The sequence below is a fragment of the Malaclemys terrapin genome, chromosome 9, assembly GCF_027887155.1.
Source record: "Malaclemys terrapin pileata isolate rMalTer1 chromosome 9, rMalTer1.hap1, whole genome shotgun sequence".
NCBI classification, from domain to species: Eukaryota; Metazoa; Chordata; order Testudines; family Emydidae; genus Malaclemys; species Malaclemys terrapin.
This window is the reverse complement of record NC_071513.1, coordinates 56,542,719-56,568,750: the sequence shown is the minus strand read 5'-3', so window position 1 is coordinate 56,568,750 and position 26,032 is coordinate 56,542,719. Positions and strand designations below refer to the sequence as shown.

At 46.1% G+C, this 26,032-nt stretch overlaps 1 protein-coding gene across 5 annotated transcripts in view; it reads right to left on the bottom strand.

The window, feature by feature from the left end:
* The window catches only part of PPP2R3A (protein phosphatase 2 regulatory subunit B''alpha), a 173,994-nt gene that overhangs the window by 15,521 nt on the left and 132,441 nt on the right, over positions 1–26,032 (bottom strand). For all 5 annotated transcript variants that reach the window (XM_054039288.1, XM_054039289.1, XM_054039286.1 and 2 more), the window contains 6 exons: positions 22,077–22,233; positions 17,527–17,575; positions 16,778–16,867; positions 14,123–14,298; positions 8,055–8,173; positions 4,025–4,131 (listed from right to left, as the gene is read on the bottom strand). In XM_054039288.1, coding sequence (XP_053895263.1) covers positions 4,025–4,131; positions 8,055–8,173; positions 14,123–14,298; positions 16,778–16,867; positions 17,527–17,575; positions 22,077–22,233 — 698 coding nt within the window. The remainder of the gene's footprint in view (positions 1–4,024; positions 4,132–8,054; positions 8,174–14,122; positions 14,299–16,777; positions 16,868–17,526; positions 17,576–22,076; positions 22,234–26,032) is intronic.

Below are 26,032 nucleotides of genomic sequence, written 5' to 3'. Positions count from 1 at the left end.
ATAGGACTGCCGGCAGGACTGAGTCTCCAGGAGACAAAACATGTCTGCCCAGGCGCCTCTGACCGAACTCACTGAGGAGTCCGACAACGATGGATACCAGTCGTAATACAACATCTACTGCCAAAAGGCAAGGCGCTGCTGCTGTATAGCAATGCAGTCCCACGTCTGCCAGCACCCAGATAGCCAATGACGGCTACCAGTCATACTGCACTGTCTACTGCCAAAAGGCAATTAGCTGCTGCTGTGTAGCAATGCAGTACCATGTCTGCCGGCATCCAGATGACACATGGTGACGCTGAGCTGAATGGGCTCCATGCTTGCCGTGGTATGTCATCTGCACAGATAACCCAGGTAAAAAGGCATGAAACGACTGTCTGCCGTTGCTCACATGGAGGGGGAGGGACCTGACGACATGTACCCAGAATCTCCCGCGACACTGTTTTTGCATCATCAGGCATTGGGATCTCAACCCAGAATTCCAATGGACCTCGGAGACTGCGGGAACTGTGGGATAGCTACCCACAGTGCAATGCTCCGGAAGTCGACGCTAGCCTCAGTACTGTGGACGCAGTCTGCCGACTTAATGCACTTAGAGCATTTTATGTGGGGACACACACAATCGACTGTATAAAAACAATTTCTATAAAACCGGCTTCTATAAATTCAACCTAATTTTGTAGTGTAGACATACCCTTAGACATCTATGAGTCAAAGCAGAAAGACAGAATTTCCCTCCAGTGAATGAAGAACTTGGATTGATTCCAGAGTCAAGCCAGATCCTTTGTTCTGGTGTCAAGGGAAAGCAGCCATAAAAACCAAACAAAAAATCACCTTACAAAAGCCTTACACACACACAACAAATGGAAAAATGGGGAAACTGATAGCAGTGAATGTAAATCAGAAAGTAGGAATTGTAGAAAATTGATAAGGGAAGCAAAAGGACACTATGGACAAAAAGTTTTTCAAGTACATAAGGAACAAAATTGGTCCATTACTAGATGAAAATGGTAGAATTGTCACTAATAATGTAGAAAAGGCTGAAGTGTTCAATAAATATTTCTGTTCTATATTTGGGGAAAAAAGGATGATGAAATACTTACCAAAAGTAACTCAGTAGGATGTTAAACAGTGCTTATTAAAGATAGATATTTTTAAATTAGCAGGTCCATATAACTTGCATATAAGAGTTTTAAAGAGCTGCCCAGTGCACACTCTGTGCTATTATATATTTTTTTCAATACATCTTGGAACACTGGAGAAGTTCCAGAGGACTAGAAGAAAGCTAATGTACCATAATTTAAAAAAGGTAAATGGGATGACCCAGATAATGATAGCCTGTCAGCAGGATTTGTTCCTGGGCAAGATGCTGACTTGGTACCACATGACATTTTGATTAAAAAATTAGACTGATATAAAATGAATAGGGCACACATTAAATGGATTAAAAACTGGGACAGGTCTCAAAATGTAATTGTAAAAGAGGAATCATCATCGAGCATGTGTGTCTCTAGTGGCGTCCCACAGGCATTGGTTCTTGGCCCTATACTATTTAATATTTTTTATCAATGACCTGGAAGAAAACAAAATAATCACTGATAAAGTTGGCAGATGAGACACAGATAGTGGGAGTGGTAAATAATGAAAAGGACAGGTCACTGATACAGAATGAGCCGTATTACTTGGAAAACTTCTTGGCTATAAGGTTCCATTGTTGAAGGTGATCGCAGTATCCAGGAAGTTGATGTAAGTGTGTGAGGGTTCCAGAGAGAGTTTAATGGATGGCTGCTGGTTGTTGTAGTTGTGGTGGGAGTAGTTGTATGAGGGAGTTTAAGCCACGTGTCAAGAGGATGAAAATATCATCAAAGTATCCCAGGTATATAATTGATTTTGTGGTGCATTTGTCCAGAAATACTTCCTCAAGGTGGTCCAGGAAGAGTTAGGCATTGGAGAGCCATCCTAGTACCCATGGCTATTCCTATGGTTTGGACAAAGTGTTTGTTATTGAGTGTTACATTGTATCCTCATCCATAACAATTTATTTGGGTGGATATCTGAGTGTTGTCCATTGTCTTGTAGATATTTGAGGCAGGCAGGTATGTCATCATGGTGAGGAATGTTGGAGTACAGGGAAGTGACATCCATAGTGGGAAGGAAGATGATGTTCTGAAAGAGTTGTTAATGTTGCGGAGTTTCTGGATGAAGTCAGTTGTCTTGGAGGAAGCTGGCCTTGTGTGTGGTGAGTGGTTTGAGGATGATTTCTCTAAGTCCTGATATTCTTTCAGTAAGCGTGCCATGACCAGATATGATGAGTCTGCCTGGGTTCCCTTGTTTGTATATCTTGGGAAGCATGTAGCAGGTCCCTGGTGTGGGTTCTTTGGGGATAGGGGTGTAGTGTTTCCCTTGAAGTTGTTTGGGGAAGGATTTGATGATATCCTTACATTTCTGGGTGAATTGTGGTGTGAGGTCTTTTGAATTCTTTACAGTAAGTGGTGTTGGAGAGTTGTCAGTTGGCCTCATTAATGTAGTCAGCACAGCTAAGCACTACAATGGCACCTGCTTTGTTTGATCACTATCTGGTGGTTAGGTATCAGGAACTATATAGCTGTCCTCTCAACAGTGGAGAGCTTGTGGTGGATGTGGTGATTAAGAATTTCACAGTAAATTTTTTCCTCCCAAGCAATCAATGCAATGATCAAGTGTGAGATTTCATCCACTGTTGGGGTCTCCAGTCATATGGTTCTTTTTTCTTATGACTGACGGTGATAGTTGTGGGGGGTGATGTTATTATTGTGAAAGAATTCTTTGTCCTCATCCCCAAAGGAAAACTGCACAACACCTTCAAAAGATGAGCCTGGGATCTTAAATTCATAACTTTGCTAGACACTAAAAATCATGGTCTTAATAAAGAGACTGGATTTACGGTTTATTATAACAGTCTGTAACCCCCCTCCCCGCACTAACTCCCTTTTTGTCCTATGACTAAAGAGGTGTTAATTGGCTACTTCACCTTGAATGAGTCTCTGACAACAGTGGTTCTCAACCAGGGTTAAGTGGAGGTCTTCCTGGGGGAGGGGAGGGTGTACATCAACTCATCTAGATATTTGCCTAGTTTTACAACAGGCTACATAAAAAGTGAACGGTTTCAGAGTAGCAGCCGTGTAATAAATTTGTTAGTCTCTAAGGTGCCACAAGTACTCCTGTTCTTTTTATAAAAAGTGAAGTCAGTACAAACTAATATTTCATACAGTGAATTGTTTGTACTGCTCTATATACGATACACTGAAATGTAAGTACAATATTTATATTCCAATTGATTTATTTTATAATTATATAGTAAAAAGGAGAGAGTAAGCAATTTTTCAGTAACAGTGTGCTGTGACACTTTTGTATTTTTATGTCTGATTTTGCAAGCAAGTAGTTTGTAAGTGAGGTAAAACTTGGGGGTACGCAAGACAAATCAGACTCCTGAAAGAGGTACAGTAGCCTGGAAAGGTTAAGAGCCAATGTCTTATAATATATGTTAACTACTTATGCTAAACAATCTGTTCCACCTTGTATTTAGCTGTGACACTCGGGAGTACATTTCCCAGACCTGAAGAAGAGCTCTGTGGAAGCTCAAAAGCTTGTCTCTTTCACCTACAGAAGTTGGTCCAATAAAATATATTCTCTCACCCACCCTGTCACTCATCTAGACTGACATTCCACTTTTGACAATCATCCAGCTGGTTTTGATTATGCCCTTTAGATCACAACTGCCATCTTCTAGTAATACTTCAAGGTCTCATTTTCTATCTGCCTGGCATTTCTATACTAGTACTGTAATACATATATACTCTTATTCTGAAACAAACAATGAAGATTATTTTTTACCTTCTAGCATTTGCTTTAAGTATCTGCCTGTTGATCTGAAGTAAGCAAATGCTCCCCTTCTCTCCCTCTGTGGCCTAGTTTAAGGCAGTTTTTCGATATACAAAATGTGTGGGATTACTGAATGTAAGATAGCTGCGCAAATGTCAACACCTACCCTTCTTGTAACTGCTCATTTCCAGATTCTTCAGCAACAAGAAGCTCATACTCCTCTGCAGCGTATCTGTCCCAGTCTGAGGGCTCCGGTCCATCGTTTTCAACATCCTAAACACATCAGAAAAGCAAATTAAATAGGAATGTCCTTACTTATCTACAAACTTGTTTTGCAAAAGCTTCTCACCTATCTATAAACACTGCATTTCTGCAACACTTACTGTTGGGGTTTGAAAATGCCTTAAGGAAAACAACTCAATCAAAGTTTAGTCTCTTAATCAAAGAAAAACAGTTTAAATTATGGACTAGTCAAGTTCTTTAAACAAAGCCCAGAGTAAACAAATACGTTTTGTATTAGGCTTTAAATCTCGAACACAGGTGGAATACTTTGCCAACCATCTTGAACAATAACATTCCAAAAATGTCAAGTAAGAATAACTGCAAATCTGAACTGCTCTGACAGGACATACTGTAAGAGCAAGGGAACTCTGCCTAGTGACTGGTTCTCAGAGCATTCCAGGATTTAGAAAATGTTGACACTCCTTTGAATTGCACCCACAACCAAGCACGCAGCTTTTGCAGAGCTTGGTGCACAGGGGCAATATGCTCAGAGAACTCCTCTCCATGTATTAGTTGGGCCATGCCTTTCACCCTAGCTGAGCTTTTCAAGAAATATACAATGCTGGCCCCAAGTAGCAATGCAGCAGTGTGCCCTAGAAGTAACAAAGTCCTGGGTCACTATGGCACAATTCCTCTCCCTCCTAGGTGTGCACTGCCTTCAGATTTGTGTGTTTGCACAGCACCTCACACGAGACAATACAGATGGGAAGGAATTTAGACTGTCTTATTGATAAGGACGTGCCCAAAACAAACCCTTGCATTAGATTAGAAGGAGGACCAGTTCTATCATAGTTAAGATTAGGAAGCCCTTTCTGTTTAAAGGACATCTCTAAGTGAACTAAACTCTGCACAGCTACTTGGCTTGCCTTAATAATTGGTGTACACCTAGGGTGTGTGTGATGGGGTTATTACTAGGACTGTCAAACGATTAAAAAAATAATTAGTTTTAATCGCACTGTTACACAATAATAGAATACCAATTTAAATGTATTTATAAATATTTTTGGATGTTTTCTACATTACAACACGTACAGTGCTCACTTTTGTCAAGGCTCCTTCCCCACTCTGAACTTTAGGGTACAGATGTGGGGGCCTGCATGAAAACTTCTAAGCTGAACTACCAGCTTAGATCTGGTCCACTGCCACCACTCCCAATGGGCTAACTCCCTTCCCTGGGTAGCCTTGAGAGAGACTTCTACCAACTCCCTGGTGAACACAGATCCAACCCCTTGGATCTTAAAACAAGGAGAAATTAACCATCCCCCCTCCTTTCTCCCACCAACTCCTGGTGGATCCAGATCCAATCCCCTTGGATCTAAAAACAAGGAAAAATCAATCAGGTTATTAAAAAAGGCTTTTAATTAAAGAAAAAAGGTCAAAATCATCTCTGTAAAATCAGGATGAAAAATAACGTTACAGGGTAATCAAACTTAAAGAGCCCAGAGGAACCCCCTCTAGCCTTAGGTTCAAAGTTACAGCAAACAGAGGTCCATTTACAAGTTGAGAAAACAAAGATAAAACTAACATGCCTTGCCTGGCTGTACTTACAAGTTTGAAATATGAGAGACTTGTTCAAAAAGATTTGGAGAGCATGGATTGATGTCTGGTCCCTCTTAGTCCCAAGAGCGAACTCCCCCCAAAACAAAGAGCACAAACAAAACCCTTCCCCCCTCCAAGATTTGAAAGTATCTTGTCCCCTTATTGGTCCTTTGGGTCAGGTGTCAGCCAGGTTACCTGAGCTTCTTAACCCTTTACAGGTAAAAGGATTTTGGAGTCTCTGGCCAGGAGGGATTTTTTTAGTATTGTACACAGGAGGGCTGTTACCCTTCCCTTTATAATTATGACAACTTTATATTTGCATTGTAAAAAAGCAAGCTAAAGAAATAGTATTTTCCAGTTCGCCTCATACAAGTACTGTAGTGCAATCTCTTTATGGTGAAAGTGCAATTTACAAATGTAGAATTAATATTTTTGTTACATAACTACACTCAAAAAGAAAACAATGTAAAACTTTAGAGCCTACAAGTCCACTCAGTCCTACTTCTTGTTCAGCCAATCGCTAAGACAAACAAGTTTGTTTATATTTATGGGAGGTAATGCTGCCTGCTTCTTATTTACAATGTCACCTGAAAGTGAGAGTAGGTGTTCACATGGCACTGTTGTACTATAAAATGAGTCCTGTACACATAGTATTCTGTTGTTGTAATTGAAATCAGTATATTTGAAAATGTAGAAAAACATCTAAAAACATTTATAATTTAAAGTGGTATTCTATTATTGTTTAACAGTGCAATTAAAACTGACTAATCAGGATTATTTTTAAAATCTAGTTATTTAGTTTTACGTTATTCACTTGAGTTAATGGCGATTAATTGACAAACCTAGTTTTTATGGATCCTAATTTGGGGTTATTTGACCAATGGGTTACTGAGAGACAAGACCCCTCCTCTCTCTCCTCCAAAAATATTTTTTATTAAGGGTGACAATGTCTACTAATGGTCTACATCAAGACACTGTAAACTGAAACCCAACCCATGGCAGAAATCTGAAAATGAACTGTGTAGGCTTGTTGCTACAATCTGCCTGTCAAAGGGTTGTTCGTTTTTTTTAAGTTAGGGGAAATGTAAGCTGAGTATAGCAGAAAATTCAGAAGGTGCTGATACTGAGCATTCAAGTGGACAGCGGAGACAATGAATGCAGTGAGGGGCAGGGCTACCTGCTTGCCTGTCAGTCCAGCAAACCAACTCTCTGCCAGCAATGGACAGGGCAAACACTTGGAGCTTGGCCTTATACCCAAACCCTGTACATCAGTGGTCTCCAACCTTTTTATGCTCAAGATCACCTTTTGAATTTAAGGCCAGCCCAGGATCTACTCTGCCCCTTCCCCAAAGCCCTGCCCCACTCATTCCATTCTCCCCTCTCTCCGTTGCTCACTCTCCCCAACCCTCACTCACTTTCAGCGGGCTGGGGCAGGAAGTTGTGAGGAGTGCAAGCTCTGGGAGGGTGTTTGGGTGCAGGAGAGGGATCAGCTGGGGCCCAGGGGGTTAGGGTGCAGGGGGATGTATGGGGTGCTGGCTCTGGGAGGGGAGGTCAGGGCTGGGGCAGGGCCTTGGGGTGCTGGCTATGGAAAGGGGCTCAGGGCTGGGGGTGTGGCTTCCTGCTGGGCAGTACTTACCACAGGTGGTGCAGTGAGATTAAGGCAGCCCCCCCCCCCCCCGCCCCAGCCCCACACCGCTCCTGGAAGGGGCCAACACACCTCTGTGGCCCTGGAAGGGGGGCACGTGGCTCTGCGTACTGCCCCTTTCTCAGGCACCAGCTACAAAGCTCCCATTCACCACAGGTCCCCACCAATGGGAGCTGTGGGGGTGGTGTTTGCAGGCAGAAGCAGCATGCGGAGACCCCTGCCTGCCCCCCGGGGTTGTGCTGGCTGCTTCTGGGAGCAGTGTGGGGCTGTGGCATGGAGCCTGCCTTAGCAGCAGCCCCACTACACCACCGGAGATCGCAATTGACTGGGAGCCCCAGGCTCAACAAGTTGATTGCAATCGACAGGATGGTGACCACTGCTGTACATGAATGAGCTACATTTTGTTTCTGTTGCCAGAGAATGGGTGTGGTGGATGGAGTGCCCATCAAAAATATGCATTGGACAAGACCAACAAGTCTGTCTTCAAGGCTGTAGAGAAGCAGTTCCCAGCCTACTGCTTAGGGGATACACTGCCTGATGGGAATGGGAATTGGTGTGGCCAGCTGCTGGACACTATCATGTTCATACCCATACAGCACCTGTTTCCTAGAACACGCTGTTTTAGTTCCAGCCTCTTTCCATATCTGCTGCTTTTCTCTACAACAAGCCAAACTTCACTGTCCCTAAAAATAGTTTTGGGGCAGCAATGTTTGGAGACCTTGCTCTATACCTTCTGTATTGCAAACGGATCCCGCTGTTCATTGTCCAGGTACTTTTCTAAGTTAAAGAAGGTGTTGTAGAATACATGAGCCATTCTGCATCTCTTCAGGTCTCGCAGCATCACCCTTCCTGCAGAAAGAGCACCAGTTATTTTAGTAGCACGTTCTTAATTAGTGAGTGATATGACCTGTCGGGTTCGTTCCCCTCCCCCCGAACTCTGGGGTACAGATGTGGAGACCCACATGAACGATCGCCTTGTCTTATATTCTACCAGCTTAGGTTAAAACTTTCCCGAGGCACAAATTCCTTCCCTTGTCCTTTGACAGTATTGCTGCCACCATCAAGTGATTTACACAAAAATTCAGGGAAGGATCACTTGAAATACCTTCACCCCCTTTCCTGGGGAGGCTTGTGAATAATATACCAACCAGTTGCCTCAGCAATGTGAGAACAGCCCAGACCCTTTGTCTTCAGGACACTGAAATTAATCAGGTTCTTAAAAGAAGAACTTTTAAGGAAAAAAAAATAAAAGAATCATACCTGCAAAATCAGGATGGAAGGTAACTTTACAGAGTAATAAAAAGATTTAAAACACAGAGGATTCCCATGTGGGCTCAGCTTCACAGTTACAAAAACAGGAATAAAACTACCTCTGTAGCACAGGAACATTCACAAGCCAAAACAAAAGATAACCTAATGCAGTTCCTTGTCCTACTTACAATTCCTGTGGTTTTAGATGGCTTATTCCAGGTATATTTTCAGGAGATATTGTACTTGCTTGGCTTCTCCCGCCAGAGAGGGAACAACAAAAAAATCCTCCCACCCCAATTTGAAAGTATCTTCTTTCGTCATTGGTCCTTCTGGTCAGGTGCCAACTAGATTATTTGAACTGCTTAACCCCTTACAGGTAAGGCAATCCAGTACAGCTGCCTAGGAGGGATTTTATGCTACTGCATACATAAAGGTTGCTACCCTTCCCCCTATAGTCATGACAGGACCCATTTAGCACAGGTCTTTTCTAATTTAGGATAATACCATTAGCGTGTGTTGTTTTTTTAGGCTGCCAATGCCCATTTATTAGACAAGCAAATCGATCTGTGTCTAGCGTGAACCAAGGACGAGGAGGCATCTCATATGACTTCTGTGGTTGTTTTGCATTCTGCTTCCTATATACAGATTTCACACAGCATTCATGCCTGTCTAAAAGAGCACATCTTGAACTGTGTTCTTACGTTACTCAAGACCCAGACAGGTGCTATGTAATAAATAGTTAGCACTATAATCCCCATAATTCATGACACGCTGGCCCTTGTAGAGCATGCCAGCATGTGCAGCAACTTCATTTCATTGGTCCTAATATGGTTTTATGATTAGAGATATGTGGGTTCTTCCAGTAGAATTATTGACTCAGGCTGTAGTAAGATTGGGCTAGTTTTGTGTTTCCTGTGGGAGCTTATCAGATAGCGTCAGTAATGGGTAGTACTTGAGTCATATTTATTGACAGGCAATTGCTGTAAACAGCTCCTTACCAGACCTGTATTTCCCATTTACTGATTTTTTGCAATTCCAGGATAATTGGCTGAAGTCCAGATGGTGTTTTGCCGTCTGTTTTTTGTGCTAGGGCTTCCTACAGGTTCCACTTTGACCAATTTTTGCTCATACATATACTCAGGAAACTCATCCCAACCAAAAACAATGGCCAGCATTGCTTTTTCAATCTGAGCACAGTTCTTTTGTGTTTTAGTCAGTGCTTTAGAAACGTGTTGCTGGGCGATCATCTTGCAGAAGGACATTATCCAGTCCCCTCAGTGTATGTGGCTTCTGCCCTGCTGTTTGGTGTAAGGTTCTTTTCTTTGGCATGGTCCAAAATGTTACACATTGTTCCTCTCATTGTGTTGATTAAAATCAGGCGATCATCATGGTTACCTCAGCCAGATCGCTCCATTGCAGGACAAGCCGCTGAGGGAAATCTGAACAGAAGGTACTTCAACTGTAACGGTGATTTGAAGGTGCAGAGTTTTGCAGTGAACCTTCCACTACCAGCTATACTTTGATCCCCATCTTAACCTACAATGGACCTTTTAATTCACCCTCCCTCCTCCCCCCTGTTAAGCAAGACTGAATCTAAATAATATTTGAAATATATATTACAACCACCAAGTAATCCATCATTTAATTGGATGTGTGTGTGTGGGGAGGGGGGATTCGCCATCACTTGAAATCTTTAAATGAAGATTAAATGTCTCTTTCTAAAAGAGAGCACATCCAGCTGGGTTAGAGTCCAGGAGCCTGGTGACATGCCATGGCCCATGCAATGCAGGAGGTCAGATTTGATGGTCATAATGTTCCCTTCAAGCAGTAAAACCTATGAACGCAAGAATTTACACCAGGTCTTGGATTGTAGTGCTGTGCCTAAACTTTCTCTTGGGGGTGTGTGTTTGCTTGTCACCCAGGCCTACAGTAGCACAAGTCATCCATAAGGTCAGCAAAAGCAAGTTAACCCATTTGTTAATGGGTTAATAGAGACAAGTAGGGAGCTAGTGAAAGCCAGTTCACCGCCTACGGGGCTTACCAAATGGGTTAAACTGCTTCTGTTGATCTCATGGTTGACTTTTCCACCCCTCCCAGAGAGGTTTTGCACAAAGGCAATTTGTGAGACATTTTAGCTAGGCTAAGGAAAAGGAGAGGTTACTCACCTCGTACAGTAACTGGAATTGTTTGAGATGTTTTTGTCCTTATGGGTGCTCCATATTAGGTGGCTGCGCACCAGTTTGCCTTTGTTTGGAAACTTTTCTTAAGCTGTGTCTGCAGGTCCAGACCAAAGGTCTATAGGGTGGGGCAGACCTGCTGCCAGTCAAGTTCCTTCTCAACAATGACATACAAAGTACTCTGAGGTGGAGGGGAAAGAAAGCGGGTAGTGGAGTACCCAGAGAAGGACAAATCTTGAAGAACTACAGTTACTGTACAAAGTTAGTTACCTCCCTTTCTTTGTGTTTTTGCCCCTGTGGGGACTCCATGTTAGGTGACTCCCAAGCAGTACCTTGATTACGGAGAAGGGTGCTGCGGAGGTGAGTTCAGAGAACAGCCTCACCTAAGGCTGTATTTTAGCTGGAGATATGAATAACATGAAAAAGTGTGCACAGATGACCAATTGGCAGCTTTGCAAATGTCTATAATGGGTATGTTTTTAAGCAGTGCTACTGAAATGGATTTAGCTCTGGTGGAATGGGCCAGCGCCCTAGGATGAGAGTGCATTCCAGAAGCCTTATAACATGCTAAGATGCATTCTGAGACCCATTTTAGATAGTCTGTGTGTATGGAGAGAGAAAATCCCTTCATTCTCTTATCTGTCCCTCAGAGATGGGGGCTTGAAATTGGTCCTTCTGGTCCTTTGGCAGATGGTCAATAAATTGTGCAAATTTGGTGTAATTGGTATAATAGTACTTTGCCAACAAGGCGTGATAGTTGGTGACACTGAACTGTACCTCAGCCAAGAAATAGCTCTTGCTTCCAAGAAGATCAATGCACTTGAGCTCTTTATCATGAGGAGCTGATCTTTCCTGGTGGTGTCTGCTCCTTTCATTGACCACACGTCGACCACAGGAAATGGGTAGTAGGGTGAGAAGAAAGGATATTCAGAGCCCTTGGTTGGAACATTGTATTTTTTATCAGCCCTCTTGCACCTGGGTGGGATGGTGACAGGTGTCGCCAAGCCATAAAATCTGGCAGACAAGAGGATGTCATGAATAGGCAGCACTATTTTACCTTGAGATGTGGTGGGGAGGATATCTGCCAAAGTGTGTTAGGGCTCTTGTATCTCTTTCAGGCAATCTGTAGAGTCTTGGCCACCCTCTTCATCAGGTCCTGGAACAATCTAAAATAATCCACATGGGATGGTGGAGGGGGCATAACTGCTTCATACAGAAATGATGAGGATTATTTGTTGGAAGGAGGTGCTTCCTCCTCTGCTCTTAGCTACTGGTCCTCCTCAAAGTCTCCTTGAAGATGTTTGGGATGCTCCATAGTAAAGGGGCTCCCTGGGTACTGAAGGCTGCTCCTGCTGATGGGCCCTTGTATGTTAGGGTACGCTATAGAACCAGAGAGGGCCCCAGGATTCCAGAAAACTCATTGTGGTCAGGGTATGGAAAGGGAGCAGGACTCCAAGCATGCTCCTGCGAAGGTTGGCGGGGCTAGTTTCCAGACCATCATCACCAGGATACAGGGGGGAGGCTGGAAAGAGAAGGTGGCTGAATCTTGGATGGAGATGTCATATTCTGAAGATGTAACAACCCCTGTGTCCAATAGACAGGCTAGGGATGTCAGTACCAGCATCCGAGTATTTGCTGGTATCCGAGTCAGTACTAGTGGCTGAGCTTTTGTGGGAGGATGCACTGATACTGACTGGTAGGTTGTACAGGCGGATAGATTAATACTGACAGTGACATCCTCCCCATACCTCTTAGTAGAGGGGATTCATGCTCCTCTGTCACACAGAGGTCTTTGTGTGATGAAAGAGGATGGAACCGGTGATCCACGGCAGTAGTCCTTGAGGTAAGGTGAGTCAATTGGTACCAGAGACCACATGGATATGTGGTCCACATGCCCCTTATGACTATTTCCCTCAGAGGATGCCAAAGTTGGGGCCAGTGCTTTCTTTGAGGAGTCCCCGTGTTTGGAGGGCTCTGAAGATACAGAAGCCAGAGCTGAGTGGGGTTGCATGCCAAGAGATTTCTCGGTATGTGGAGTGCTTGGTAGACCTGATGGAGCCAGAAGAAGCAGAAGCCTCAGTAGTACCTGGAGGGGGATGTGAGGTCTCTTTACTCCCTGGTATCTGGGGTGAATTTCCCTGTGCTTAGACTGGTTATCGGGAAACTGAGATCTCTTCTGCTTAGAATGTTTGGAGGCTTCAGAAGTTGTCCCTTGGTCTTTGCTTGCTGGAACTGAAGTTGTCTCTGGAACACTGAGAGGCTGAGGCCTATGTATGGGGGAATCAGATCCCATGGTCTCAGGGAACACTCCATAAGGAGCAGCTTAAGTCTGTCCTCCTTCAGCTTCTTTGATCTGCTCTGTAATCTGGAGCAAACCGTACAGTTTGATGGGACATGGAACTCTCTGAGGCAGTAGAGGCAGCTGGAATGCTCTTTGCTGAGGGGGAAAGACCTGTGGAAGGTCTGGAAGGGTTTGAAGTCCAGAGTTTTGGGCACAACCTGCAGAAGGGAGACTATGGGGAAAAAGGCCGAGGGTAGCAATGGCCCTTCCACTGCCAATGAAGAAAAGGATGCGGTAGAGCCCCAGGCAGTGCCATGTCTGAATGGTGACAGAGAGGGACTGTGCAGGCAGTGTGCACCACCTGCAGAGCTCATAGCTCAGCTCTGCACAGGCCCTTTGTGTGGGTGAGGATAGTGCCAGAAGAGCCTGTGGGGGAGGGGAGTGGTATTAGTGCTGCATAGTAGCCAAGAATGGCTCCACAGGTGCCCTCCAGCCTGGCTGGGGCGATCCCCCTCTCTGTAGAGCCAGGCGCACAGGCCCTGTCCAGAACCTGGCCTTTCGGAGCTTTAGACACTCAACCACCAGGCCTGACTCATTTGGTACAGAGCTTATGAAATGTCCACATTGACTTTCTGCCACTCCTACCTAATGGACTATTTCATTGCGGGGTTAATGGGCTGTCATACTTCTCTCAGCAGTGTCAGAGGAGAATTTCTGTTGTTGTTTTTTTCTCTCTCTATTATGTGTTTGCCCTAATCTATGATACATGGAATGGCATGACATGAGCAGGCTGTAGCCCATCTCCTCCTTGTTATAAATCAGAAATTAAAAAGGTAGCCCTGTTAATCTAGCAAGAGTTAGTCACCATAAACCCCTTACTCCTTGGGGCTTGATTGTTACCGCTTGTGCAGGGATGTGCAAGCAACCTTCTCCTCCCCCATGTCCAACCACTTAGCACGGACATGGGCCATGTAGGCGTAGTGGGGAGCGAACCCAAATGAGCTCTTAAAATAAAAACAGAGTGAGCATAGGTGTGAACTTGGCCTCACTAAACACCTCCAACAGGCTGGGGTTTACAGCAGCTCTTACCATCACCGTCTGGCTTCACCAGGTCGAGCATTTGGCACAGTAAGTCATGGAATGGCAATGGCTCGATACCCATCGCTTCCATCCTCTCACACTGTTCCTCATAAAAATACTCCAGTTCATACATAGACAGCACGCCGTCTCCGTCCAAATCCAGACAGCGGAACCAGTATTCGATACTAAGGAAGAAGAAGAGAATTAGTCTTTTCATGTTGGCAGCATTGCAGAAACCAGCAATATTATCTTAGCCACCAGAGATCGGAGCAGTGCAAGTTCCTCTGTCCTGTACCACATTCACCATGAATTGCAGAGTAAAAGCAGAGTCTGACAATACCCTCAATTACCCAGGGGCCGGCATTTCCCTATTCTTCAACTGGCCTTCAGTGCTAATGATGGGGAGGGGGCTGGAGCAGCTTCTAGGGGTTTGGCCAGCGCTAACCAAGCACCAGTTAAAGTAACCTCTCTGTATAAGTCAGCTAGAGGCAGATCCTGCTGCTTCTGCCCTAAGCACTACATGGGTCAGTTTACTCAGTAGGTTTGGTGTCTGCACAATGGAGGGGAAGCACAGTGACTGGTATTAGTGAATGTACTTGGGCCTATGTTTCCCAGCAAAGGCCCAGCATTCTGTGTTTGCTGTGTCCTGGGGTATGGGCACTGCTCCCTAGTCAAAGGTGGGGTTGTCCAAACAGGCTAATTGCCTGCAGTGATCCCTACACTTGGGCTATTGACTATCTCTGGGAAACCCCTGGCAGGAGCTAAAGCAGGCCTGGAATGTTTAAAATAGTTCCCTGTGCTCTTTTATGCAAAAGGCAAAGCTCTCAAATAACTGCTGTGGCTTTAGCTACGGACAGGCCAGGGGCAGGACTGATGGGACTCCAGTTTTTACTCCCCCTCGCCAGTCACTGTCCTAAACAACTCAGTGATTCTGTGTGAGTGGCAGGCCACTGGATAGGGGAATGCAAGGATAGGCTGTGTAGTATTCTTCCACACCTGCTAGTTCACACATCTGCCAAGTGCATGGAATCAGTGGACCACTGGATTGCAATTTTTGTCATGTTCCCCCCAGACATTCACCACCATATGTAATCCCAGTTCTGAAAGGCATGTCCCATATCCTCATTGTTTCTATAACTGAGTCAGTACTAGGTAAGTATCTGGCAGGAGGGCAATGGAGTGGTGGCAGTCAGGGGAACTTTTCTGTTCTAGCAGCATCCTACTGAGTCTCCCTCTTTTTTACCACCACCTTCCCACTCACCCAAGTCAGTGACCTATACTAACAGTGTACAAATCCCTGCAGGAAACACCTCTCTGATAAGCAGCATCCTTAAAAAATCAACACACATCAGAACCCCAAAAGTCAGGGTTTCTGCTCAGGAAAAATCACTGAGACAGCAACACATGTTCCTTAGATTAGTGCAGCTCTTTAGCACCACATTGACAACGTTTGCATAACACTCTGGGATGGAGCTATGCCCCATTCTCGGTCTGTGCTTTCCTGCCACGTCCTCTTCCCAGGGTGTGGCAAGAACAGGAGTGGCACTAAATCCTGTGTAAGAGACAGATGCATTATTGGACAAGGGTGTCTGGAACGCACTGGTTGCCAAAGCCCTCAAGCTCACTCACTTCACAGCCAGAGGGATGGATTGTGGTTGGCAGCTCTCTGGGAGGGCAAAGTGGCCTCCTGCCAGGCACTGCTGCCACCAGCTGGATGCTGACCTGGCAGCAGAAGAAAGCTGGCATCCACCACAAGCTGTGATCCTTATATGACATCAGGAGAGGGCTCAAGTGAGAGGAGCTTTTCTGGGGTGATGTAGGCATGTAGGGGCTGGACAGTCATGTGGGGAAGCAAAATGGTTTGCTGGTGCCCAGGTCCTCCACCCTGTCCTGCACAGCAGCCTCCATGCCAGAGAGAGTTCTGCCTGCCTCCCTGCAACTTGGGAGCTCCATGATGGCTGGAGGCCCCATGCCTGCTGGCAGTGTTTGCACATAGTCCTCCATGCAGGCAAGGTGAGGAAGGGCCCTGCGAGGAAGGTGAAACAGGAGGCACTGAATTTGGCAGCTGGGGGTGAAGACACAGCCACTTCAGCCTAAACCGTGGGGGGGGGAGGAGGGGGAGAGAGGGGGCGGCGCCTTCAGTAGGCAGTTGGGAGCATCCACTGCTGTTATGGCTCAGGTAGTGGCCTTCCCTTACCCTTGGAGGGGTGCTGGGACATGGGGCAGCCAGGGGCCTTGTCCTCTGCCCAGGCATAAGTCGTGCTGAGGCCAGCAGCAGGGCCTGCCTGCTGGTGGTGATGATGGCATGGAGCAAACAAATGAAAGCTTCTCTCACCTCCTCAGCCCTGCTCCCTGCCTGTATCCTTAGGCAAACATGGGGCAAGGGACAGAGTGGAATGTGGTGGGAAGTTTTGTGACCACCGATAAAATCCAGGGGCAAGAGAAAAGGTCACTTTAAAAGTAAAAAGTCTGTTTTTACCCAGTTTTCCACTGGCAAAGGCAAGTTATCTGTGCAGGGTGATCCAGCAAGTCAATGCCTTACCTCCCACTGCAAGCCAGGCTCATCCTGGTTCACAGCCTTTGCACTAACGAGAAGGTCCCAGTCTCCTGTAATCCCATGACCTTTCTGCATGTGTCTCTCCACACCCTTCCTAGAAGTCCTACCTTGTGGGGCTCCTTTTGTCTTCTTCAGCAATGAGGAGCCACACGAAATCTGCATAGCTCAGCTGTCCCTCTTTCTGCGCTTCATTGCCTCTGAAAGACCCAAAGCACCTTCTAAATTATAACATGAACACACAACCAAAAGCACAGTCAAAACACCCTCTGGGGAGCGAGTTGAGAATTTTCATACACCTGGAAAACACCCATGCTTGTTCTTTTAGGCCAGAAGGAGTGTGTTAGTATTGGTCGGCCCCTCCTATACCTGAACTTGCTCAGGGGGGAGAAGTGCTCCTGAGAGCAGATACTGCATTCGCAGTCCTACTGTCACTGCAAAGACGAAGTTGATTTTGAAGTACTTCCCCCTAAAACAGTTAGGAGGTTTTATTTTAAAGGAGCTTTTGTAATTGTGCCCTCCAGCTGCCTGACACTGGCACTGCTGTAGGACTAGGAGACACACACATACATGAAGTGTACAGACCTGTCCCCTCTCCTGTGGCCCACAGCAATGCGTTTGGGAACTGTGCTAATTTGACAGGGTTTTATTTATTTTTAAAATCACCCACCGGTCCGTCTCTTCCTTTTCAGACTGGCACTATCCTGTGACGGAAACGCCAGCACCTTGCCCTCTCAATGGGATGGGGAATGTATGAGAATACCTTGCATTTCTACCTAAGGCTGACAGGATTCCTGTTCTAGTTTTTGCTTCCTTCCATTTCTCCCTTTAATTCTCCAGCCAGGGTGCTATACCTTACCTCACCACTGCTCCACTGAATATCCTCTCAATAATCCTGGTTGATAAAGCTGGAAATGAAGAAAATGAAGCATCAATACATAGGCACTGTTAGCCTCATGGGCTATCAGAGCCCTGTGTGTGTGGTCAATCTGTATGAAGTCGTTATCGCACAGCTAAAAGGATGGGCAACGAACACAGCCTGCGTGGCCATTTTAGTACAGCCCAAACTTTAATAGCCTTGCAAACAGTAGCAATTAACCATCCAAGTCTCTCTCACTCTCTGTTGCTTCCTGTGCCTAGCCTGGCAACAAAACTACTGTCCCCTTAGAATGTGGCAGCTCCAGATTATCCAGCTATAAGCCCTTGGACACATGCCCTATTAGTGCTATTAGTGCTACTGGGACTTGTGCCAGAGTGCGGTGAGCACTTGTGGCATGAGGGCATGAAGGGTAGCTCAGCATGTTTAGCTCAACAAAAGAAACTCAGCGTCTTTACCTCTATGGTGAAACATTGAAACCCTGCACCCCCATAACAAGAGCTGGGTGAATACTGGTGTTTTTGGTTTGCTGGCAATGCTGAATAATTGGAAAAATATTTCATTTTGGGTGGAAATTTTCAGTGAATCAAAAAGTCTGAGTTGGGTCAAAACACACTATGCAGTTGAGCCATTTCTAAAAACACGTCTATTTTTGTCAGTTCAATGAACCAATTCAGTGAACTCGACATAAATTTGCAGAAGGGTTGGATCGCCCAAAACTACATTTTTTCTTTTAGCAGATTCATTATTTGCTGAAAAAAAGGTCACCGAGCTGCACGCACAGCCCTGCCAGGGACTATCTATCTCTCCCCACCGTCATCCCACAATTTAACGGTAGTGGCTGTCAGGATTTACCAGGTTACTGTGATTATTTTTTACAACACTCAGGCCTGGTCTACATTGGAGGGGGTGGAATCGATCTAAGTTATGCAACATCAGCTACGTGAATAATGTAGCTGAAGTCAATGTACTTAGATCTACTTCTACAGCTGACGCTCTCCTGCTCTCCTGTCTGTGCCTCTCACCTGGTGGAGTACCGGAGTTGACGGGAGAGCACGCGGCAGTCGATTTATTGCATCTAGACTAGACGCGATAAATCAACCCCGCTGGATCAATTGCTGTCCGTTAATCCATCGGGTAATGTAGACAAGCCGTTACTGCAGAACACTTTCTAGCACATAGTGAAGTACTTGCCTAAATAACTGGCCCTCACCTACAGCTCTCACAGTATGCCAGCACAGTCCATTCGGGGCGGCAGTATCCTTTATTCATGCAGGGTGGCTTCACCCCATGCAGAAGACTGCTGAAGGACTAGCACTACTTAGGCAGCCTGAGTTCAACAGCTGCTCTTGGCTAGTGCCATAAGGTGGCAGGGCCTGAAAAGCAGGCCGGTTGCAGAGAGGAGTGCAGGCTACAGCCTATGGGCAGCCCGTATAAGTGCTTTGGGGAGGCTAAGAAATGCTGGATGTGGCGTACCTCCCTTTGGAGGCACGCTGGCCCACCGCCTTTGGTGCGTCACCCGCGCCCCCGCTCCATCTCTTCCCCTGAGGCCTCCTTACCCGCCACTTGCTCCTATCTGCCCTCTCCCCCCCAGTCACTCACCTTTATGGCAGGAGGGGGCAGAAAGGAGTGAGAGGTGAGGGGAGCTTGGGAGAGGAGTGGAGAGATGGGAGTGGCAGGCAGGGAGGCCTCAGGGGAAGAAGCAAAGTGGGGACAGAAAGAGGCAGAGTGGGCGGGGAGCAAAGCCTCGGTAAGTGGAGAGGCTGAGCAGGAGCAGGGCCTCTGGGGAAGCGGGGGTGGAGTGTGGATGGGGCCTCGCGGGGAGGAGGCTGAGCTGGGGTGGGGCCTTGGGGTGGAGCAAGGGGCAGGGGCCATGGTCCAGGCACTGGTGCCCCCTGCCCCACAAATCTAGGAAGCTGCCAGCACTTGCGCCCAGTCTCCCCAAACACATATATATAGTATAATTAGATTTTCAGAAAGCCTTTGACAAGGTTCCTCACCAAAGGCTCTTAAGCAAAGTATGCTATCATGGGCTAAGAGGGAAGGTCCTCTCATGGATCAGTAACTAGTTAAAAGATAGGAAACAAAGGGTAGGAATAAATGGTCGGTTTTCAGAATGGAGAGAGGTAAATAGTGGTGTCCCCCAGGGTGTACTGGGATCAGTCCTAGTCAACATATTCATATATGATCTGGAAAAAGGGGTAAACAGTGAGTTGGCAAAATTTGCAGATGATACAAAACTACTCAAGATAGTTAAGTCCCAAGCAGACTGGGAAGACCTACAAAAGGATCTCACAAAACTGGGTGACTGGGCAACAAAATGGCAGATGAAATTCAATGTTGATAAATGCAAAATAATGCACATTGGAAAACATAATCCCAACGATACATATAAAATGATGTGGCCTAAATTAGCTGTTACCACTCAAGAAAGAGATCTTGGAATCATTGTGGATTCTCTGAAAACACTCACTCAACATGCAGCTGCAGTCAAAAAAGCGAACAAAATGTTGGGAATCATTAAGAAAGGGATAGGTAATGAACAGAAAATATCATATTGCCTCTATATAAATCCATGGTATGCCCACATCTTGGATACTGTGTGTAGATGTGGTCACCCCATCTCAAAAAAGATATATTGGAAAAGGTTCTGAAAAGGGCAACAAAAATGATTAGGTAAGACTGGGACTTTTCAGCTTGAAAAAGAGATGACTAAGAGGAGATATGATAGAGCTCTATAAAATAATGATTGGTGTGGAGAAAGTAAATAAGAAAGTGTTATTTACTCCTTCTCATAACACAAGAACTAGGGGTCACTAAATGAAATTAATAGGCAGCGGGTTTAAAACAAACAAAAGAAAGTATTTTTTCACGTGACACACAGTCAACTTGTGGAACTCCTTGCCAGAGGATGTTGTGAAGGCCAAGACTATAACAGGGTTCAAAAAAGAACTAGATAGGTTCATGGAGGATAAGTCCATCAATGGCTATTAACCAGTATGGGCAGGGATGGTGTCCCTAGACACTTGATGATTACTGTTCTGTTCATTCCCTCTGGGGCGCCTGGCATTGACCACTGTCAGAAGACAGGATATTGGGCAAGACCCAGTATGGCCATTCTTATGTTCTTAATTAATGAGTCAGGGGAGGCAGGGAGTGCTCCCACCAGTCCTGGTTAAATCACAGGCTTCACAGCCTTATACACTGAGAAGCTGTAGTAGTGGAGAAAGGGAAGTGCAGGCCGGACGAGATCCCTCTGTCACAAAACCAGATGGGATTCCCTTCTGGAGCCACAAGGCCCATAACAGCCTTTCCCCTCTTCCAGCCAAGAGAGAATGTGCATCAGTGAACCTTCCCAGAGTAGGCCTGGACCCCAGGCAGGCACCTGGGCTAGCACTGGAGAGAGCTCAGGGAGAGGATCCAAGGAGTGAGGCTAGAGGTCACTGGGTGAATGAATAAGGGAGCAGGGAGGCTAGTGCACTACTGGAAGGGGCAAAAGCTGAGGATTAAATGCATTTAAAATGTGAATGTGTGGCGAGGTAAAGAAAGGCTTGGGCAGGATTTGGAGGGGATGGGTTATGTACATAGATATTTAAACTGGCTCCTTCTGCTGGGGCCACAGGCTACACAGCCTCCCATTGGGAGATGCCTTCGGCATGGAAACTAAGGCCCATTCCTGGCTCCACATCACTGGGGGAGAACACTCCTCCCACCCCTAGACTGAGTGCTTGGCTCCTGAAACTTGTGTCCAACCTGAAGTTAAGTAATGCTGACAAGCTCTCTTACTGGTGCCTTTCCATTGGGTCTAATTGTAAGCTGGTGTTGTTTCCACAAGCGGAGAGGCAAGACGGGGCACCTGTTGCTTTGTCCAGAACACTACCCCCGTGCTTTAGTGCTCCCGCTAGGTACATGGAAGATGCGTGGGTTGCAGTTGGTGCTGTTGTTGGGTTTATGGAGGACCACCAAGGAGACTGGGATCCTGAGCTTGCATAAGAAAATGTAGCAGCTCCCACACCAACCGCTCCCACCCCTGCAGCTGGGATATGTCTGAGTTGCCCTCACCTCAGGGCCCTCCATGTGTTCTTGGGATCCTATTCCTAGGTACAAAGCTTCTGCAGGGCCATTTCCAACTCCCCACTCTCAACTATCACTTCAGTCTCTTGCCTCCCGCTCCACGGCAAAGTATAGAGCCAGCTGCTTGTCCCTCTTGCTGTTTTCCAAGCTGTACCTCCTCTGCTGAACTGTATTGTCCGCCTGTGGCCAGAGGCCAGGGGATTTAGCATCATTACAGACCCCACTATGTAGAAGCCCTTATTGTCTATTGCAGCTCCCCTTCCCCCAGCCCTAAAAATGTCTCTGTCAATTAGCACCAAGTGAAGTCCAGCACAGCCCCAGTTACATCGCTGTGGCACCAAATTTTCCATTTAAAATATAACTTCCCAGCAAGGCAAGGCTTACCTTTTCCCACAACTTTTACAGGTTTCTGTTACCACCTTCCTCAGCACATGTCCCAGCCTGGGGGATCAACTCACCTTGATCATTGTATCTAGCCAGATCCTTCTGGCTGATGTAGAGGTCATGGTCAGTGTCCAGCTCCCAGAATTTACAGTAGATGACATAGAAGTGCTCATAGGAGAAGTAGTCTGTGATTTGGTTTATGTCATCCTCTTCCTCCAAGAGGGCAAGAGTCTGAAATGGCATGAGTTGGATGGGACGTTAATTCTACACTAGATAGGGAGATGCCAGCAATTGCCTGAGTACCAGGGCGCTGGCACAGAGGGCGAATTACACATTGTGAACTAATCCACCTCTGAAATGTAACCCTTTTCCATTTGCCAGCTGATATGCAAGGCAAAAGGGTGGCAAAAAAGCCAGAGCCGGCCCTGGATGCCTCCCAGACTTCTGAGGAGTCTTTTGAACAGTTACACTTTTGATTGTGCCTCACCTAAGTGTAATTCATCCTGCCCCTTCTCTGCTGCCCAGCACCATGGACACCATGTGCATGGAAGGAAAAGTTACTTACCTTGTACAGTCACTGGAGTTCTTCAGGATGTTTGTCCCTGTGGGGCTTCACTTCAGGTGTGCCTGTGCCCCATGTGTCTTCAACCAGACATTTGGAAGCAGTGCCTGTTTAGTCCACACGTGTCCTAGCTAACCTGGTGCCTAAAACTGAGGGTACATAGGCCATGTCAGACAAACCACCTTCAGTTCCTTCTCTGCCGCAAAGGAAAAGACTCCAAGGCAGAGGAGAAGGAGGGTGGTTAATGGAGGAACTCTAGTTCCTGTACTGTATAGGGTAAGTAACCTCTCCTTCTTCTTTGAGTAGTGAGCCTATGGGTGCGCCATTTCAGGTGACTTCCTGCTACAGGAAGTGGGTGCTTCGGACCCTGGTCTCAGACTGTCGAAGAACAGCAGTACCAAAAGCAGTGCTTGCTCTACCGGTCTGCATTAGTGTGCAATGTTTCAAAAAGGTGTGAACTGAAACACACACAGCAGCTTTGAAGATTTCTGCATTGGGAACATTCTTCAACAGAGCTACATTCGTAGATTGGGCTATAACACAAAAAGGAGGCTGAATATTAGCGGCCTCACAGGAAGAGGGCATGCAACCAGAAAGCCACTTGGAGAGTCTTTGGGTTGGGATGGGGCCCCTTTAACTTTGTGTGCTAAAGAGACAAACAATTTGGGGGAGGGCCCTTGGGGGTTTAGTCCTCTCCAAGAAGAAAACCAACACTCTCTCGACAACCAAGGTGAGAAAGGAGGCGTCTTCTCAAATCTGGTGAGGTTTAGAGTAAAAAATGGAAATTGAATGTCCTGATTGATTTGAAAGTCTGAGGTTACCTTGGGCAAAAAGCAAAGATGGGGTCAGAGAGATACTTTTTCCCTATAAAAATGGTATGGGGAGGGTTTTCAGCCATTAGAACCCCTAACTTGCCGATCCCTCTAGCTGAGTTGACAGCAACTAAAATGCAGACTGCATGGATAAGAGAAGCAGGAAACATTTAGCTTCTAAGGGTGATGGCTTCATCAGCTAATTGAGGATGAGATTCAGGTCCCATCCTGGGGCAGATTGCCTGATATGTGGGAAGAGATTCATTAAACATTTAATGAATTGAGATGTGGTGGGGTGAGCAAATACTGAAACTCCCTAAACAGGGATATGGATGCTGTGATAGCTGCTAAATGGACTTTAACAGAACTCAGAGACAGTTCTTCAGAACTAAAAGGTAAACCAGAATGTGAGCGGGGGAGAATCAATATGGGACAGACCCTGCTGGGTACACCAGTGGTGGAATCTCCCATTTCTGTTGGTATGTTTTCCTCATGGATGCTTTTCCACGTATAGTAACACCTCTTGTGCCTCTTTCAAACAGTCCATGTCTACCTGAGAGACAGCTAGCAGTCAAGCCTTGAGATGCAGTATTCCAAAGTTGGGGTGAAGAACCTTCCTTGAGTCCTGGATCAATAGGTCTGGTACTAGTGGTAACCATAGTGCAGGACAAGAGGAGGGGCGAACCAAATACGAGAATCATATTTGTCATGGCCAAGCCTGTGCAATTAGAATGACTCTGGCTTTGGCCTGATTGATTTTGTTTAGGCCTCTGAGGAGTAATAGCATTGGGGATAGGCACAGAGGATGGATTTCTTCTCCATCAAAAAATGAGGAAGGCATGTCCCAGAGAACGACAATCCAGACCTACTCTTAAGCAGAATTTCTGGCACTTTCTGTTGGTGGCAGTAGCAAAGACATCTATTTCCAGAGCCCTCCCCTGAAGGAATATCCCCTTGAGAATCGCTGAGCTCCCACTCATGATCCTGGCAGAAGTGCCTGCTCAGGTTGCCAGCTAAGGTGTTCTAGGGACCTGGTAAGTATGTGGCTGAGATGAAGATCTGATGGAATAGGCACCAGTTCCACAGCTTCAGTGCTTCTGCACAAAGGGAGGGAGCCCTCACTCCTTCCTAGTTATATATGTAGGACATGCTGGCCCTGTTGTACATCCTGACTCTGATGGATTGACCTTTGATCATAGGTAGGAAGCGTTTGCACTCATTTGGATCACTCTGAGCTCCAGCAGGCTGATGTGGAGAATCGATTCTTGAGTAGCCCATTTGCCTTAAATGGTCTGACTTTGAATATAAGCTCCCCATTCTACTAGAGATGCGTCTGTTTCAATGGTTGCAGAGTGACGGGGATTCCTGTACACACCTTGTCAAGGTCTTTCCACCAATTGAGTAAGTTCAGAACCTCTCAAGAAGCTGACACTAACTTGCCCACACTGTGTTTGTTGGGAGTGGAAATGGTTTTCAACCTAGCTTGGTAGCAGCAAAGATATAACCTGGCATGTAGTGTAGAAAGGTGCAGGGAGCCATAACCCAAGCCTTGTAAACAAATCCTGGCCATTGTCTCCAGGTTCATTTGAGCCTGAGAAATGAGGCTTGTCAGTGTGATAAATCTGTCTACAGGTAGGTAATCTCTGGACATCGTGGTGTCCAAGGTGGCTCCAGTATATGCTGTTCATTAAATTGGTGTCAAGGTGTCTGAAGTCCCAGAACATCAAATGGGCTATGGTCTTTATGACTGCAGAGTGAATTTGGCTGTAAGAGTGGCTCTTGAGGAGCCACCTGCTGAGATGGGGGAAGACGACCATTATGACTGTGCTGCCACCACTGCCTGGAACCTTCATAAAAACCCTGGGGGCGGCAGAAAGTCCGAAGGGGAGCACTCAATATTGAAAGTGATGCTGACCAATCATGAATTGCAGGAATTGCTTGTCACCCAGGTGTATCACAATAAGGTGTATCACATCCCGGAAGCTGAGGGCTGCAAATCAGTCCTCCAGATCTATAGATGGTTTTATTGCTGCCAGTGTCACCATCCTGAGTTTCTGTCCCTGGATGAAGTTCTTCAACACTCTGAGACCTAAGATTGGTCTCCACCCACCCTTCTTTTTGGGAACTACAGAGTACTTGGAGTAGAACCCCTTTCCTCTGCTGGCTCGAATGGCTCCTATGTGAAGAAGAGATTGAACTTCTTGTCTCAGAAGACATTTATGAGATGGGTCCCTGAAAAGGGATAGGGAAAGGGAGTAGGAATGGAGATTAAATTGATGGGAGTAGCCCGAGGTTACGAACTCCAACACCATCTGTTCCCAAGAGCTTTGAAAATGGGAGAGACAGTTCCCGAAGGGTTGGGCTGAGGGATAGGGTGGTTCCCAACCCATGACCAAGGCATTAAAATGGATGCTTGCCTGCTAAGCAGGGCTGTGATGTTGTCATGGCAGAGGTTAAGTTCTTCTCTTTTGAAACCTAGGTTTTTTCTTAGGTGATTCTGATGATCAATGGTAAACCAGGAACTGAATGGGGTGAGACCTCTGTACTCATAGATTCATAGACTTTAAGATCAGAAGAAACCATCATGATCATCTGGTCTGACCTTCTGCAAATTGCAGGCCACAGAACCTCACCCCCACTCCGTGATAGACCCTGA